The 18,589-nt window shown below is 48.7% G+C and overlaps 1 protein-coding gene across 6 annotated transcripts in view; it reads left to right on the top strand.

Annotated features, from left to right (window-relative positions):
* The window catches only part of gucy2f (guanylate cyclase 2F, retinal), a 104,692-nt gene that overhangs the window by 24,186 nt on the left and 61,917 nt on the right, over nucleotides 1–18,589 (top strand). For all 6 annotated transcript variants that reach the window (XM_085999686.1, XM_085999684.1, XM_085999688.1 and 3 more), the window contains exons 4-7: nucleotides 3,825–4,179; nucleotides 9,353–9,437; nucleotides 10,002–10,098; nucleotides 13,500–13,613. In XM_085999686.1, coding sequence (XP_085855812.1) covers nucleotides 3,825–4,179; nucleotides 9,353–9,437; nucleotides 10,002–10,098; nucleotides 13,500–13,613 — 651 coding nt within the window. The remainder of the gene's footprint in view (nucleotides 1–3,824; nucleotides 4,180–9,352; nucleotides 9,438–10,001; nucleotides 10,099–13,499; nucleotides 13,614–18,589) is intronic.

Raw genomic sequence — 18,589 nt, forward strand, 5'->3', positions numbered from 1 at the left:
AAAAAAAATTATAATCAATGGAATTTTACTTTCTTACATATGGTGCCAGGGATGAGGGACTTCAGTTAGGTGGGGAGACCGGAGAAGCTGGGATTGTTCTCCTTAGAGCAGAGAAGGTTAAGGGGAAATTAAATAGAGGTGTTCAAAATTATGAAGGGTTCTGATAGAGTAGATAGAGAGAAACGGTTTCCAGTGGCAGGAGGGTCGGTAACCAGAGGACACAGATTTAAGATAATCGGCAAAAGAACCAGAGGGGGAGATAAGGAGAGATATTTTTACGCAGCGAGTTGCTGTGATCTGGAATGCGCTGCCTGAAAGGGCGGTGGAAGCAGATTCAATAGGAACTTTCAAAAGGGAATTGGATAAATACTTACAAAGGAAAACATTTGCAGGGCTGTGGGGAAAGAGCAGGGGGGAGTGGGACTAATTGGAGAGCTCTTTCAAAGAGCCGGCACAGGCACGATGGGCTGAATGGCCTCCTTCTGTGATTCTATGATTCTATGATTTGCAACTGATTCCCAATCAGATGGTGTGGTGGTCGGTACTCTACATTTATCTCTGATACCTAGGTACAGGGGGGGAAAAAGCAGTCAGAGTTTGCACAACCCACTGGTGGAAAGTTGACATGTGTGGACATCAGATTGGGGCAGGATCTGGCTGGGTTGTGATGCCCTCCGTGGGCGAATGACCTGCTAACATTGTTTCAGCTCACGCATAAAGAATGGCTGCTCGGATTTGACCTTGGAACCATACACAGCTTGAGCTAGCACCTTCAGAGGGGAAGGGAGAAAATGAGAAGACTTTACAATAAAGTTCACAGGAAATGTTCCTGGAAATGCTTCTTTGGAAATGCTCACACAGTGCCAACTGTGGCTCAGTGGGCAGCACTCTCTCGCCTCTACAATCAGAAGGCTGTGGGTTCAAGTCCTCACTCCAGGGGCTTGCGCGCATAAATCTGGGCTGACACTCCCAGTGCAGTGCTGAGGGGGCGCTGCACTGTCGGAGGGGCAGTACTGAGGGAGCTCTGCACTGTCGGAGGGGCAGTACTGAGGGAACGCTGCACTGTCGGAGGGGCAGCACTGAGGGAACGCTGCACTGTCGGAGGGGCAGTACTGAGGGAGTGCTGCACTGTCGGAGTGGCGGTACTGAGGGAGCGCCGCACTGTCGGAGGGGCAGTACTGAGGGAGCGCTGCACTGTCGGAGTGGCAGTACTGAGGGAGCGCCGCACTGTCGGAGGGGCAGTACTGAGGGAGTGCTGCACTGTTGGAGTGGCAGTACTGAGGGAGTGTTGCACTGTCGGAGGGGCAGTACTGAGGGAGTGCTGCACTGTTGGAGTGGCAGTACTGAGGGAGCGCTGCACTGTCGGAGGGGCAGTACTGAGGGAGTGCCGCACTGTCGGAGGGGCAGTACTGAGGGAGCGCCACACTGTCGGAGTGGCAGTACTGAGGGAGCTCCACACTGTTGGAGGGGCAGTACTGAGGGAGTGCCGCACTGTTGGAGGGGCAGTACTGAGGGAGCGCTGCACTGCCGGAGGGGCAGTACTGAGGGAGCGCCGCACTGTCGGCGGGACAGTACTGAGGGAGTGCCGCACTGTCGGAGGGTCAGTACTGAGGGAGCGCCGCACTGTCGGAGAGTCAGTACTGAGGGAGCGCTGCATTGTCGGCGAGGCAGTACTGAGGGAGCGCTGCACTATCGAAGGGGCAGTACTGAGGGAGCGCTGCACTGTCGGAGTGGCAGTACTGAGGGAGCGCTGCACTGTCGGAGGGGCAGTACTGAGGGAGCGCTGCACTGTCGGAGGTGCCGTCTTTCGGCTGAGACGTTAAACCGAGGCCCCATCTGATCTCTCAGGTGGACGTAAAAGATCCCATGGCGCTATTTCGAAGAAGAGCAGGGAAGTAACCCCTGGTGTCCTGGGGCCAATATTTATCCCTCAATCAACATCACTAAAACAGTTTAACTGGTTATTATCACATTGCTGCTTGTGGGAGCTTGCTGTGCACAAATTGGCTGCTGCGTTTCCTACATTACAACAGTGACTACACTCCAAAAGCACTTCATGGGCTGTAAACACTTTGGGACATCCGGTGGTGGTGAAAGGCGCTGTTTAAATGCAAGTCTGTCTTTCTTTCAGACCCAGTGCCTCGAGTAGCTGTTTGGCTATGGTTGGACGAAGCAGAGGTTTTCTTCTCTTTTCTGAGTTGCTCAACATTGGCTTTTGGAGAGTTTATTTTATTGTATTTGTTCTTGTGGCAAGAACTGGCAAGGCCATATATATATTGCCCGTCCCTTGTTGCCCTGAGAAGGGGTTGCCTTCCTGGCAATCCACTTCAGAGGGCATTAGCAATCAACCCGAGCAGGAGGGGGTGGCAGGATCACCTTCCCTGAAGGACATTAGTGACCCAGTGAGGTTTTTACAACAATCCATTGTTTCAGGGTCATTTTAGAAACACAGAAAGATAGAAAAATAGGAGCAGGAGTCGGCCATTCGGCCCTTCGAGCCTGCTCCGCCATTCAATATGATCATGGCTGATCCTCTATCTCAAAACCATATTCCCGCTCTCTCCCCATACCTCTTGATGCCTTTTGTGTCTAGGAATCTATCGATCTCCTTCTTAAATATATTCAATGACTTGTCCTCCACAACCTTCTGTGGTAGAGAATTCCACAGGTTCACCACCCTCTGAGTGAAGAAATTTCTCCTCATCTCAGTCCTAAATGTCCTTCCCCATATCCTGAGACTGTGACCCCTCGTTCTAGACCCCCCCAGCCAGGGAATCAGTCTGGTGAACCTTCGCTGCACTCCCTCTATGGCAAGTATATCCTTTCTTAGGTAAGGAGACCAAAACTGCACACAGTACTCCAGATGTGGTCTCACCAAGACCCTGTATAACTGTAGTAAGACATCCTTGCTCCTGTACTGAAATCCTCTTGCAATGAAGGCCAACATACCATTTATTTTCCTAACTGCTTGCTACAGTTTTTTTAGTGCCAACCCCCAGATTTACTGAATTTAATTTTACAACTTATCAGAACATAGAAGCAGGAGGAGGCCTTTCAGCCCCTCGAGCCTGCTCCGCCGTTCAGTTAGATCATGATTGATCAGTACCTCAACTCCATTTACCTGCCTTGCTTCCATACCCTTACTACCTAAAAAAAAACTAGCGATCTCAGTGTTGAAATTCTCAATTGACCCCTCCAGCCTCAACAGCTTTTTGGGGGGAGAGAGTTCCAGATTTCCGCTCCCCTTTGTGTGAAGAAGTGCTTCCTGACATCACCCCTGAATGGCCTGGCTCTAATTTTAAGGTTACGCACCCCACCCCCCTTCTTCTGGACTCTCCCCACCAGAGGAAATAGTTTCTCTCTATCTTATAGATCGGGCGGGAAAGAGGAGTTGAGGTTGATGATCAGCCATGATCTCATTGAATGGCGGAGCAGGCTCGAGAGGCCGTATGGCCGACTCCTGCTCCTATTTCTTATGTTCTTATGTTCTTATCTTACCCTATCAACTCCTTTAATCATTTTAATTGGATCAACCCTTAATCTTCTATCTGTAAAGGAATACATGCCTAGTCTGTGCAACCTGTCTGCATAATTTAACCCTTTTAACCCCAGTATCATTCTTACTAACTTGCCGTGGTGCGGTTGGAAGCCTTCAGCTCTGGGCTGCTAGTCCAGTACCATAACCACGAGGCTACCAAACCCAGCCTGAACCATTGTCAAATAAGGTTGAAGCGGAGAATCGGACTCTAGTTCTGGTTAGCACCATGGAAGCCAAATTGCAGGCTAACCCTTGTGCTGAAATGTTAACCCATTTCATTCCGCAGGTTTCACCTCTCTTTGGAACAATTTACAACGGCGTTTACTTCATCGCCAAAGCCATGGAGAACGTACAGAGAGACGGGGTCCATATCTCGGGCACGACTCTTGCCAACTACACCAAGAACCTGAAGTTCACCGGTTTTAATCAGAAGATCGGGACCAACGACCGAGGTGAAGGGATCGTGAACTACGTCATCCTGGACACCGATGGGAGGAGTCACCACCTATTGCCCACCTACACTATCAATATGACAACCGAAACTGTGCAGTACAGGGGCATTTCCATCCACTTCCCTGGAGGATCACCTCCAAGTTCTGACTCCAGCTGTTGGTTTGATCAAAATATCATTTGCACAGGAGGTAAGCTTTCAAAATCCTTCATGCTTTTAAAAGAAAAATTCCCACTGAATTTCTCTGGAAGGCGCTGACTATGACTGATGTAGGGTTCCACGGGTGTAGGATACCCTCTGGTACCTTGCTGTGGTGGCCATTCTTCTATCCGCCAAGCCTTTATTCCGGGGTAACTGAGAGAACTGAGGGAGAGAGAAAACGGGGAACTACAGACCAGTTAGCCTGACATCAGTACAGGAAACTTTGTGCTATCCGGCACCCACGGGACCGAGCTGCTGCCATTGCCTAAAAAGTGCTGTACTCTCCAGAGTTAATGTTGAGAGATACGGAGATTCTTATCTCCGTATTTGACAACAAACACTGTTGCTTAGCAACAGCTTCTAAACACTTGGGTGTGGCCCTAAAGCTCTGTAGCTGAAGCTGTTGCTATAGCTACAGACCTTGCACAGCTTGACTGTTCAAACAAAGCAAAAAAAACAAACAAAAAGAATAAAAAACGGCTGCTGATTTTTGCCGGTGGCTCCAGATTGCCGGATAGCTCACCTCCGGATAGCACAAAGTTTCCTGTAGTAGGGAAAATGCTAGACGCTATTATTAAGGACGTGGTAACAGGGCACTTAGAAAATAATAATAGGATTGGGCAGAGTCAACACGGATTTATGAAAGGGAAATCGTGTTTGACAAATCTATTAGAGTTTTTTGAGGTTGTAACTAGCAGAATAGATAAGGGGGAACCAGTGGATGTGGTGTATTTGGATTTTCAGAAGGCAATCGATAAGGTGCCACACAAGAGGTTATTAAACAAAGTTAGGGCTCATGGGATTGGGGGTAATATACTAGCATAGACTGAGGATTGGTTAACGGACAGAAAACAGAGAGTAGGAATAAACGGGTCATTTTTGGGTTGGCAGGCTGTAATAGTAGGGTACCGCAAGGATCAGTGCTTGGGCCTCAGCTATTCACAATCTACATCAATGATTTGGATGAGGGGACCAAATGTAATATATCCAAGTTTGCTGATGATACAAAGCTGGGTGGGAATGTAAGTTGTGAGGAGGATGCAAAGAGGATTCAAGGGGATATAGACAAGCTAAGTGAGTGGGCAAGAACATGGCAAATGGAACATAATATGGCAAAATGTGAAGTTATCCACATTGGTAGGAAAAATAGAAAAGCAGAGTATTTTTTAAATGGTGAGAGATTGGGAAATAGAGTCATAGGGTCATAACGGCAGAGAAGGAGGCCATTCAGCCCATCGAGTCCGTGCCGGCTCTCTGTAGAGCAATCCAGTCAGTCCCATTCCCCCGCTCTATCCCCGTAGCCCTGCAAGTTTATTTCCCTCAAATGCCTATCCAGTCTCCCCTTGAAAACATTTAGTGTCTCCGCTTCCACCACTTCCGTCAGCAGCGAGTTCCAGGTCCCCACCACTTGCTGCGTAAAAAAGTTTTTCCTCACATCCCCCCTGTATCTCGCCCAAAATCTTAAATCTGTGTCCCCTAGTCCTTGTACCATCAACTAGTGGGAACAGCCTTTCCCCGTCTAGCCTATCCAAACCCGTCATGATCTTGTACAATTCTATCAAATCACCCCTCAACCTCCTTTGCTCTAATGAAAACAAATCCAGCTTCTCCAACCTGTCCTTGTATCCCCCATCCCCGGAACCATTGTTGGTGTTCAGAGGGACCTTGTACATGAATCACTAAAAGTTAATATGCAGGTACAGCAAGCAATTAGGAAAGCAAATGGTTTGTTGACCTTTATAACAAGAGGATTTGAGTATAAGAGTAAAGATGTCTTACTGCAATTATATTGGGCCTTAGTGAGACCACACCTGGAGTATTGTGTACAGTTTTGGTCTCCTTACCTAAGGAAGGATATACTTGCCATAGAGGGAGTGCAACGAAGGTTCACCAGACTGATTCCTGGGATGGGGGGATTGTCCTATGAGGAGAGATTAAGTGGACTAGGCCTATATTCTCTAGAGTTTAGAAGAATGAGAGGTGATCTCATTGAAACATACAAAATTCTTACAGGGCTTGACAGGGTAGATGCAGGGAGGATGTTCCCCCTGCCTGGGGCGTCCAGAACCAGGGGTCACAGTCTCAGAATAAGGGGTCGGCCATTTGGGACCGAGATGAGGAGAAATTTCTTCACTCAGAGGGTGGTGAATCTTTGGAATTCTCTACCCCAGAGGGCTGTGGAGGCTCAGTCATTGAGAATATTCAAGACAGAGATCGATAGATTTTTGAATATTAAGGGAATTAAGGGATATGGGGATAGTGCAGGAAAGTGGAGTTGAGGTTGAAATTCAGCCATGATCTTATTAAATGGCGGAGCAGGCTCAAGGGGCCGAATGGCCCACTCCTGCTCCTATTTCTTATGTTTTTATGTTGTTAAGTGCGAATAAACACTCAAAATCGGTGTGGTAATAACTAAAAGGGAGAAGGGAATAGAGGGTTAGGCTGAGAGAGTTAGATGTGGAAAGGCGGGAGGAGGCTCGAATGGAGCATTAACTGGACTGATTGGACTGAATGGCCTGTTTCTGTGCCATGTATTCTATGTAACTCTATGTATTTCCACAACATCTAGAACATTCCTGTCAAAGAACAAAGAAAGAAATAGAAGAGACATTCAACGGCTCCAATGCACTTACTCCCAACAGTTCAGTTAACAATATTCAAGTCCCGCACATATCAAAAGGGAATTTGCAGGGCTATTGGGGAAAGAGCAGGCGGGGGGAGTGGGACTAATTGGAGAGCTCTGTCAAAGCGCCGGCACAGGCACGATGGGCTGAATGGCCTCCTTCTGTGCTTCGTGATTCTATGCTATGTTAGCTGGTGATCTACCAGAGGAGTTGGAACCACTGAGAACCAACAAGTGGAGCAGTCAGATAGAAACTCAAAATCCTTTAATTAGATATATTGTTGAGATATCGTGGATAAAAACCGCAAAGCTGAGAATAAATGATGGTGGCAGAGGTGCCCAGGACTTGGGCTGTAGCAGACAGTGGCAGAAAGCAGACTCCTGTTCATGACACCTGCTCATCATTCATTGGGTAGATCAACCCATTGGGTCCTAGGCTCAGAAAGACGCTCGTTCCTTCGACGTTCCAGATATACAATGCGACACACTCCCTTTCTTCCCATATCCTCAGCCTTCATTGTGTTGACTTAAATGTTCCCAGAATCTTAAAGTTATGGAACGCTTTACCTCTCTCAGCCTTTCAAACTTTCAGAAGCCAAACTTGATGCCACCTGATCGTTGGCTCTGAGTCAGAATGTTGTGGGTTCAAGTCCCATTCCAGAGATTTGAGCACATGATCTAGGCTGACACTGCAGTGCAGTACTGAGGGAGTGCTGCACTGTTGGAGGGGCAGTACTGAGGGAGTGCTGCACTGTCGGAGGGGCAGTACTGAGGGAGTGCCGCACTGTCGGAGGGGCAGTACTGAGGGAGTACTGCACTGTCGGAGGGGCAGTACTGAGGGAGCGCCGCACTATCGGAGGGGCAGTACTGAGGGAACGCCGCACTGTCAGAGGGTCAGTACTGAGGGAGCACCGCACTGTCGGAGGGGCAGTACTGAGGGAGTGCTGCACTGTCGGAGGGGCAGTACTGAGGGAGAGCCGCACTGTCGGAGGGGCAGTACTGAGGGAGTACTGCACTGTCGGAGGGGCAGTACTGAGGGAGCGCCGCACTATTGAAGGGGCAGTACTGAGGGAACGCCGCACTGTCAGAGGGTCAGTACTGAGGGAGTGCTGCACTGTCGGAGGGGCAGTACTGAGGGAGCGCCGCACTGTCGGAGGGGCAGTACTGAGGGAGCGCCGCACTGTCGGAGGGGCAGTACTGAGGGAGCGCCGCACTGTCGGAGGGTCAGTACTGAGGGAGAGCCGCACTGTCGGAGGGGCAGTACTGAGGGAGTACTGCACTGTCAGAGGGTCAGTACTGAGGGAGAGCCGCACTGTCGGAGGGGCGGTACTGAGGGAGTACTGCACTGTCAGAGGGTCAGCACTGAGGGAGCGCCGCACTGTCGGAGGGGCTGTACTGAGGGAGCGCCGCACTGTCGGAGGGGCAGTACTGAGGGAGAGCCGCACTGTCGGAGGGGCAGTACTGAGGGAGTACTGCACTGTCAGAGGGTCAGCACTGAGGGAGTGCCGCACTGTCAGAGGGGCAGTACTGAGGGAGAGCCGCACTGTCGGAGGGGCAGTACTGAGGGAACGCCGCACTGTCAGAGGGTCAGTACTGAAGGAGCGCCGCACTGTCAGATGGGCAGTACTGAGGGAGTGCTGCACTGTCGGAGGGGCAGTACTGAGGGAGTGCTGCACTGTCGGAGGTGCCGTCTTTCGGATGAGACGTTAAACCGAGGCCCCGTCTGCTCTCTCAGGTGGACATAAAAGATCCCATGGCACTATTTCTAAGAAGAGCAGCGGGGAGTTTTCCCCGGAGTCCTGGCTAATATTTACCCCTCAATAAACACCGCTAAAACAGATTATCACATTGCTGTTTCCGAATTGGCTGCCGCGTTCCCTACATTACAACAGTGACCACACTTTCAAAGGTAATTCATTGATTGCAAAGTGCTTTGGGATGTCCTGAAGTTGTAAAAGGCGCTATGGAAATGCAAGTCTTTCTTTTTACCTCCCTTCACCTTGAAAGAAAGAAAGACTTGCATTTATATTAATAGTGACTGGATAATCATTACATTCAATGTGGGAGAAATATTGGCCAGGACACCAGCGATATCTCCCCTGCTCTTCTTCAAAATAGTGCCGTGGAATCTTTTACACCCGCCTGAGAGAGCAGATGGGGCCTCGGTTTAACATCTCACAGAAAGACGGCACCTCCGACAGTGCAGCACTCCCTCAGCACTGCACTGGAGTGTTAACCTAGGTTTTTAGGCTCCAGTCTCTGGGATGGGACTATTGAACCCACAACCTTCTGACTCAGAGGCGAGAGTGCTGCCCACTGAGCCACGGCTGACACTAGTTTATCCTTAGAGAAAAATGAAGAGACCCATTATTTTGACAGGGACTCACCGTGACTGCGGAAATGTTAGGAGTCAGTGGGCCAAGTGGTGGGCTACAGCCCATGCCCTGACTGAAACTATTTGGTGTACTATAGGCTCTATCTTGGAATTAGTTTCCTGTACATTAATTATGATTGTGACCTGTCTCTCCTCTCTCTCCAGGTATTGAGTTAACGGTTTTCATATTGGTTTTTGGGTTCATCGTTGCTCTTGCACTGTGTGGACTTGGTCTTACCTACATCATCAGGTATGATATTTTAAAAATGTTTTATTTGTAACAATCGTTAGCTTGGCTCACTTATAGAAACATAGAAGATAGGAGCAGGAGTAGGCCATTCGGCCCTTCGAGCCTGCTCCGCCATTCAACGAGATCATGGCTGATCATCCAAACCCTAGCACCCGGTCCCTACACTGACAGCCATCCCACCCAAGCCCTATCCCCGTAACCCCGTAACCCCAGGTATTTAATCCCCCCTAACACTAAGGGTCAATTTTATCATGGCCAATCAACCTAACCCGCACATCTTTGGACTGTGGGAGGAAACCGGAGCACCCGGAGAAAACCCACGCAAACATGGGGAGAATGTGCAAACTCCACACAGACAGTCACTCGAGGCCGGATTTGAACCTGGGTCCCTGGCGCCGTGAGGCAACAGTGCTAACCACTATGCCACCATGCTGCCCCTTGCTAGCCCTCTCGCCTCTGAGTCAGAAGGCAGTGGGTTCAAACGCTCCCCTTACTCCAGAGACCTAGGCTTGCATTTCAGTGCAAGATGTCCAGCAGCACAGACTGAAATTGTTCTTGTTTCAGGCACCGGATCCAGCAGATACAGATGGTGAAAGGGCCGAACAAGATCATAATGACTCTCGAGGACCTCACCTTCATCAACCCACAGCTCAGCAAGAAGGTTGGTGTGTTGCTCCGGCTCCAATTGTTCGAAGTGCATTGCCTCATTTTACAGGAAAGATTGTAAAGATTTTTGATGTAAGAAAACTACTAGGCACTTGGTCTAAGCGTTAAACAAAGCTTTAATCAACTGTTTTACAACATGGAGGTCTAGTTGTGTCCTTCACTAGTTCCTGTTAAGAATGTCCTGCGCAAGCTGGGCCTGTGCCCGAGTATTTATACTCTCCCTGGACAGCGCCACCCATAGGCCGCTCAGTATTATTTCATAAGTCTTTCTTTCATGAATGACTGATTCATGTCAATTTTTATACTTGGAATTACATAAAACGTACAGCACAGAAACAGGCCATTGGGCTATGGTTGAAAATAGGATTGGAAGTTCTTGGATTAGGATGTCATAGAGACAAAAACTTTGGAATCACGTTAGAAACCATTGGGTTGTGGGATCTTTCTGATGACCCAAGATGGGCCGAATGGCCTGCCTCACCCATATCCATCTTGTGATGCTGTGAGGTTTGCTTACCTTTGGGGAGCAGGGAGCATTTGTGTCAAGCTTTTCCTAAAAAGTTAAAATGAGTGGAGTGGAATCCACGAGAAGGAGGATTGATTGTACATGGCCTGGTAGGAACTGGCTTAATGGACTGAATGGCCCTTTTTTATTCCTGAATAATCCCAGGTGGAAGCCTCAACAGGCGTTAGGAAATTATGGGCCTACCACCTGTCGAAGGGCCCCTTGCTGGAGTTAGTCACTGATGAGTGGGGCAAGCCTGAGGCCCCAGACATAAATTGTGCCATTCATGTACATAGAAACATAGAAACATAGAAACTAGGAGCAGGAGTAGGCCATTCGGCCCTTCGAGCCTGCTCCGCCATTCAACGAGATCATGGCTGATCATCCAAACCCTAGCACCCGGTCCCTACACCGACAGCCATCCCACCCAAGCCCTATCCCCGTAACCCCACATATTTAATCCCCCCTAACACTAAGGGACAATTTTTATCATAGCCAATCAACCTAACCTGCACATCTTTGGACTTATGAAATATACTGGGCGGCCTGTTGGTGGCGCTATCCAGGGAGAGTATAAATACTCAGGCATGGGCCCAGCTTGCTCAGGGACATTTTGTAAACAGGAACTAGCGAAGGATAACTAGACTTCCATGTTGTGAAACAGTCGATTAAAGCCTTGTTTAATACACTGACCAAGTGCCTAGTAGTTTTCTTACGTCAGCCCCAATGGCCATCATCTCCAGGTAAGGTAAAATACTCCTGTGGAACCAGGGGGAGCAGAACTTATCCCCTGCCCCGACTCCACGGGACTCACAGTGGGTCCTTGCCGGGTAAAGGCAGGTAAATGAGCTGATCAGCCATGATCTGATTGAACGGGGAAGCAGGCCCGAGGGGCTGAATGGCCTCCTCCTGTTCCTAACGTTTCCCCGCCCGATCCCCATATCCCTTGATTCCCCTAGAATCCAAAAACCTATCTGTCTATTTTCATTGAGCAAATGCTGCCGGGAGTCCACAATGACAGCTCCCCGCACCGCCTCAATAACTATTTTCAGACACTGAGAGCTTTCGACGAACTGGGCCAGCTGGTGATGCCTGAGATTGGGGCTCAGTAACTAGGGAGAAACGGTTTCTACTGGCGGGAGAGTCGGTAACCAGAGGGTCACAGATTTAAGGTAAAAGAACCAGAGGGGAGAGGAGAGGTGTATTTTTTTTACGCAGCGAGTTATGATGATCTGGAATGCGCTGCCTGAAAGGGTGATGGAAGCAGGTTCAATGGGACGTCCGGTGGTCGTGAAAGGCGCTATATAAATGCAAGTCTTTCTTTCTATAATAACTTCCAAAAAGTGAATTGGGTAAATAGTTGAAAAGGAAAAAAGTTCTAGGGCTATGGGGAAAGAGGAACAACAGCAACAACTTGCATTTATATAGCCCCTTTAACATAGTAAGGCGTCCCAAGACACTTCACAGCAACGTTATCAAACAAAATTTGACACCGAGCCACATAGAGATATTAGGGCAGAAGGAGGTAGGTTTATGGAGCGTCTTAAAGGAGGAGCGAGAGAGGGAGAGATTTAGGGAGGGAATTCCAGAGATTCGGGCCCCAGGCAGCTGAAGGCACGGCCGCCAAGGGAGCAGGGGGGAGTGGGACTAATTGGACCGCTCTTTCAAAGAGCCGGCACTGACATGATGGGCCGAATGGCCTCCTTCTGTGCCGTATGATTCTATGATTGGACTTTAATGTTCACAAGGCTGCAGCATCCGACACCTCGTGCAGTTGCTACATTAATCTGACGGTTAAAGCGTGTCTCGCCGACATGGCTCACGGTCACCCTCTGCACATCGATTGATGGAGGGCGAGTGGCTGATCGCTGGCAGCTGCAGTCAGTCCCAGTCTGCTAACGATGGGCTGGGGTTGTTTTCCTTGGAACAGAGGAGGCTGAGGGGAGACCTTATTGAGGTGTATAAAATTATGAGGGGCCTAGAGAGAGTGGATAGGAAGGACCTATTTCCCTTAGTAGAGAGGTCAATAACCAGGGGGCACAGATTTAAAGTAATTGGCAGAAGGATTAGAGGGGAGTTGAGGAGAACTTTTTTCACCCAGAGGGTGGTGGGGGTCTGGAACTCACTGCCTGAAAGGGTGGTAGAGGCAGAAATTTAAAAAGTACTTGGATATGCACTTGAAGTGCCGTAACCTACAGGGCTACAGACCAAGAGCTGGGAAGTGGGATTAGGCTGGATAGCTCTTTGTCGGCCGGCACGGACACAATGGGTCGAATGGCCTCCTTCAGTGCTGTAAATTTCTATGATTCTATTATTTTTCGATGTTTTTTTTAACACAGGCCTGTTGCAAGATCAGGAAGATTAGACTGTGTACATGAGGAGGTTGTTTGCGATGAAATCAAAGCAGTTTTCCAGGGGTTTCATTTTGGGTTTTTTTTTGGCCTGACACACAGTGAAAGCCATCCTGGTCCAACCCACTCAGAGGCCCCTCACAGGCAGAGCTTGTGTGGCTGATAAATTCCTTACAGCCCCTAACCTGGCGGTGCGCGGGAACGGAGTAGGGCTGCTAACCCTCCAGGATTGGCCTGGGCTCGCCAGGACTAAAAGATTAATCTCCAGGACACACCTGCGAGTCACACAACATCCCGACATGGGCCTATATCGGCCGTTCCTTCATCGTCGCTGGGTTACAATCCTGGAATTCCCTCCCTAACGGCACTGTGGGAGCACCTTCACCACACGGACTGCAGTGGTTCAAGAAGGCGGCTCACCACCACCTTCTCGAGGGGCAACTAGGGGATGGGCAATAAATGCTGGTCTTGCCAGCGACGCCCACATCCCCGTGAATGAATTTAAAAAAAATTATGTTTTTTTTTCTCTTCTCAACCTAGAAAATAAATCTGGACGATTTGAGCGATGGACTAAGTGTATCTGACAGTCTCACGTCGCTGTCTGGCAAAAGTGTCGCTGTGACCCACGAGAACTCAAACATAGCGATATACGAGGTAAAACCCTTCCGCCCTGAAGGAGTTGGTTAAATGAGGTCTACAGCGCTGTTGAGGGACATTTATTTCACTGTATAACACGTCACCGGTGACAAGTGGATTAGTGATATTAACCTGGATTTAGCGGTAAGAAGACCTACAAGGCTATCTGTTATTAAGGAGTAAATTGGACAGCAACTTCCAGCGTCCGCACATGCGCAGTTAAATGTGGAAATCAGGAAGTTGCTGTCTAAGTTGCCCTGCTCCTCCGCAAGCTTCGCTATGACAGCATCTCATCGAGAGACTCGGCACTGAAATACATAGAAGGGAACGTGAAGTTGTGGTACTTACGTGATAGATACCCACTAAACATGCCAGAAAAAGTTAGGGCTTGTCCATTCAAGTGTAAATGAATCATTAAAGGTGTGATAAGTCTTAATTACTGCCAAACAACCTATCTGGCACGGAAAATTTATTTTTACAAATGTGTAATCTCATTCCTTCAGATTTTAATTGGGTGACCGATTTGCAGAACACCTCCATTCAGTCCGTAAGGGGGACCCCGAGCTTCCGGTCGCCTGTCACTTTAATTCACCGCTCCATTCCCACTCAGACCTCACCGTCCGCGGCCTCTTGCGTTGTTCCACGGAAGCTCAGCGTAAGCTCGAGGAACAGCACCTCATCTTCCGATTAGGCACTTTACAGCCTTCCGGACTCAATATCGAGTTCAACAATTTCAGATCATAACCTCGGCCCCTATTCCATTTTTATATTTTTTATCCACACTTTTGGTTTGTGCCTTTTCCTTTTCTCTCTCTCTCCCACACGGCAACTGTCTCTCACTCTGCCAGCGCATTTCACACTTCATCTCGAGCCATTGTCTGTTTCTTTACCTGTCCTATTACCATCTTGTCTCACCTTGAATATCTCTTAATGTCTCTCCTTTCATCCCCTCCTCCATTTCCCAGCCCCCAAACTTGCTTTTAATCTTTTCATTTCCTGCCTTTTTCTCAGTTCTGTAGAAGGGTTTCGACCCAAAACATTGACTCTGTTTCTCTCTCCACGGATGTTGCCTGGCCTGCTGAGTTTTTCCAGCATTTTCTGTTGTTATTTTTAATTATTGTTGGAGATTAAAAAGAAATTTAATACTTTTTTGTAACTTTTTCTTTCTGTCTCTTTTATCTCTCTTTCTCTTAATGCCAGCTTTCTTTCCCTCTGTTTATTCCTCTTTCTGTACATGATTTGGCGTTGAATTAAATATTCTAACTTACACTTCCTGGTTCAGGCTCTGCGCGACTCATTAACGTTTCTTCAATCTGATTGGTTGAGGAGATGCACAGTTGCTTGCCTTGTCCACACGGGCACCAGATGCCCTGTAGGGGGCGCTGCACCAAAATGGCTCCCTGATTGCCGCAACTTCCAGTGATTAAAGCCCACAGACTGGGCAAGTGTAAATGCGACAAAGCCGTTCCTTCGCCGCTGACCACAAAATCCGAGCCATTATATTCTGAGTGCGCCAGTACCGGGGGATAATCCTACAGCAAACTTGTTCTGCTCAATCTTCCAATGTTATCCTTATTATTAATTATTGCTGTGGGTACAGTAGCGAAGTGGTTCTTTTACTGGACTAGTGACCCAGAGGACGGGAGTTCCAATCCCACCATGGCAGCTTGAGAATTTGAATTCCGTTTAAATAAAAAGCTGTTGGATTGTCGTAAAAAGCCAACTGGTTCACTAATGTCCTTTAAGGAAGGAAACCTGCCGTCCTTACCCGGTCTGGCCTATGTGTGACTTCAGACCCACACCCAACGCGGTTGACTCTTAACTGCCCCTCTGAAGTGTATCGAACCTCGAAGAATATCTTACAGACTGCAGCGGTTTACGAAGATTGCCCACCACCTTCATTCACGGGATGCGGGCGACGCTGGCAAGGCCAGCATTTATTGCCCATCCCTAATTGCCCCTTGAGAAGGTGGTGTTGAGCCGCCTTCCTGAACCGCTTCAGTCCGTGTGGTGAAGGCACACAATATATTTCCAAGTCGGGAAAGTTGTGTGACTTGGAGGGGAACTTGGAGGTGATGGTGTTCCCATGCGCCTGCTGCCCTTGTCCTTCTAGGTGGTAGAGGTCACGGGTTTGGGAGGTGCTGCCGAAGAAGCCTTGGCGAGTTGCTGCAGTGCATCTTGTAGATGGTGCACACTGCAGCCACGGTGCGCCAGTGGTGGAGGGAGTGAATGTTTAATGTTGGTTGAACATTTCACCGTCTCACTTACGGCTTCCCAGCTCAGTTGGCGTTAACACAGACGTGGGCAATCGCTCAGCCTGCGCTGTAGGTGTCTCTGTACTTGGAGTCACGACCCATGCAAGATTTACCTGCAGCATCCTTGCTACAGCAAGCGGTGAAGTTGGGACTCGGGGGCCTCCTTTCAATGAGTTAGTCGAGCTGCGGCGCCTCCGCGGGCAGCTCGTCCATTTCTGGAGATGAAGTTTGGAACCTGGAACAGGTGCTGGGTTCCTCATTGACATATGCGAGGGGGCCTAGAAACATAGAAACATAGAAGATAGGAGCAGGAGTAGGCCATTCGGCCCCTCGAGCCTGCTCCGCCATTCAATGAGATCATGGCTGATCATCCAAATTCAGTACCCGGTCCCTGCCTTCTCCCCATATCCCTTGATCCCTTTAGCCTTAAGAAATATATCCAACTCCTTCTTGAATATATTTAATGAATTGACCTCAACTACCTTCTGTGGTAGAGAATTCCACAGGTTCACCACTCTCTGGGTGAAGAAATTCCTCCTCATCTCTGTCCTAAATGGCTTACCCCTTATCCTTAGACTGTGACCCCTGGTTCTGGACTCCCCGGCCATCGGGAACATCCTTCCTGCATCTAGTCTGTCCAGTCCTGTCAGAATTTTATAAGTTTCAATGAGATCTCCTCTCATTCTTCTAAACTCCAGCAAATATAAGGCCAATCGACCCAATCTCTCCTCATACGTCATTCCTGCCATCCCAGGTATCAGTCTGGTGAATCTTCACTGCACTCTCTCCATGGCAAGAACATCCTTCCTCAGATACAGTGACCAAAACTGCACACAATACTCAAGGTGTGGTCTCACCAAGGCCCTTTACAACTGCAGCAAGACATCCTTGCTCCTTTACTCGAATCCTCTCGCTATGAAGGCCAACATACCATTTGCCTTCTTAACCACCTGCTGCACCTGCATGCTTACCTTCAGTAACTGGTACTCAAGGACACCCAGGTCTCGTTGCACTTCCCCTTCTCCCAATCTATTGCCATTCAGATAATAATCTGCCTTCCTGTTTTTGCCACCAAAGTGGATAACCTCGCATTTATCCACATTATATTGCATCTGCCATGCATCTGCCCAATCACCCAACCTGTCCAAATCATACTGGAGTTTCTCAGCATCCTCCTCACAGCACACACGCCCATCCAGCTTTGTGACATCTGCAAACCTAAGGCTTGTTGTAGCTGGCTGCCTGGGCCGCTGGGGGGAAATGGCCTGACCCAGTGTCAAGTCGGATGCTTTTCAGGTGCTCCTGTGGCTTTTTGGTCCACAAAATTGGTCTGTTTTACGGGCACAACTAGGTCCAATTCCTACCCCAAGCGTGAAGAATCCTAGAAGTGCCCTTGCACAAAAAGAAAAATATTGCAGATGCTGGAAATCTGAAATAAAAACAGAAAATGCTGGAGATACTCAGCGGGTCAGGCAGCACCTGTGAAGAGAGAAACAAGAGTTAACGTTACAGGTCGATGACCTTTCGTCAGAACTGGACAAAAGCAGGAAATGGAACAGATTTTTAAGCAAGTGTAGGGGCTGGGAATTGGGGGAGGGGATGAAAGAACAAAAGGGAAGGTCTGTGATAGGATGGAAGGCAGGAGAGGTTAAGAGACATTATGAGATATTCAAGGCGAGAGGAGATGCTAATGGGACAGGTTAGGAAACAAAGGATGGCTCTAGATGGAGTGTGAATTGTGCTGGCAGAATGAAAGACAGCTGCCCTGTGGGAGAGAAGAAAAGACACAAACAAAGGTGTGGATAAAAAATATATATAGGTGATAGGGGCCGAGGTTATGGTCTGAAATTGTTGAACTCTCTGTTGAGTCCAGAAGGCTGTAAAGTGCCTAATCGAAAGATGAGGTGCTGTTCCTCGAGCTTACGCTGAGCTTCAGTGGAACAGTGTAAGAGGCCGAGGACGGTGAGGTCTGAGTGGGAGTGGAGCGGAGAATTAAAGTGACAGGCGACCGGAAGGTCTACTCTTCCCTAGTTTGAACCTGTGTCCTCTAGAGTTCCTCATCCACACTTGAATTTTTAGCGATATTCTGCGTTAACTTTGTCTCTAGCGTCAGTAATCTTACTCAAAATAACAACAGAAAATGCTGGAAAAACTCAGCAGGCCAGGCAACATCCGTGGAGAGAGAAATAGAGTCAACGTTTCGGGCCAAACTCTTTGTCAAGACTGGAAAGGCGCAGGAAATTAAATAGATTGAAGGGCCAGGCTGGGAGAGAACAAAAGAGAAGAAGAGACATTAAGAGGTATCCAAAACGAGACGAGATGGTGATCGGACTAGTGGAGACAAAAGACGGCTCTAGATTAGGTGTGAAATGCGCTGGCAGCATGGGAGACAGCTGCCATGTGGGAGAGAGAAAAAAAAGAAAGGGGGTGGGGGGAAAGGGCCAAAACAAAGGTGTGGATGAAAAATATAAGTAAAAATGTAATAGGGGCCGAGGTTATGATCTGAAATTGTTGAACTCGACATTGAGTCCGGAAGGCTGTAAAGTGCCTAATCGGAAGATTAGTAATCTTACTCACCTGTCTAAGATCCCCGCTCAGGCACCTCGTAGGTAGGTTTTGTGCAGTCGTGCAAAACGGGCGATAGCGAGCCAGCAGCCCCTTATACATCTCTCCCCCCACCAATCCCATTTTTATTTCCACTGAAGTCGACGGTGAGATGTAAAATGGGCTGCCGATTCT

Source organism: Somniosus microcephalus, chromosome 10 (genome assembly GCF_052327205.1).
Source record: "Somniosus microcephalus isolate GS21.2 chromosome 10, FLI_Smic_1.0, whole genome shotgun sequence".
In the NCBI taxonomy this organism is placed as follows: domain Eukaryota; kingdom Metazoa; phylum Chordata; class Chondrichthyes; order Squaliformes; family Somniosidae; genus Somniosus; species Somniosus microcephalus.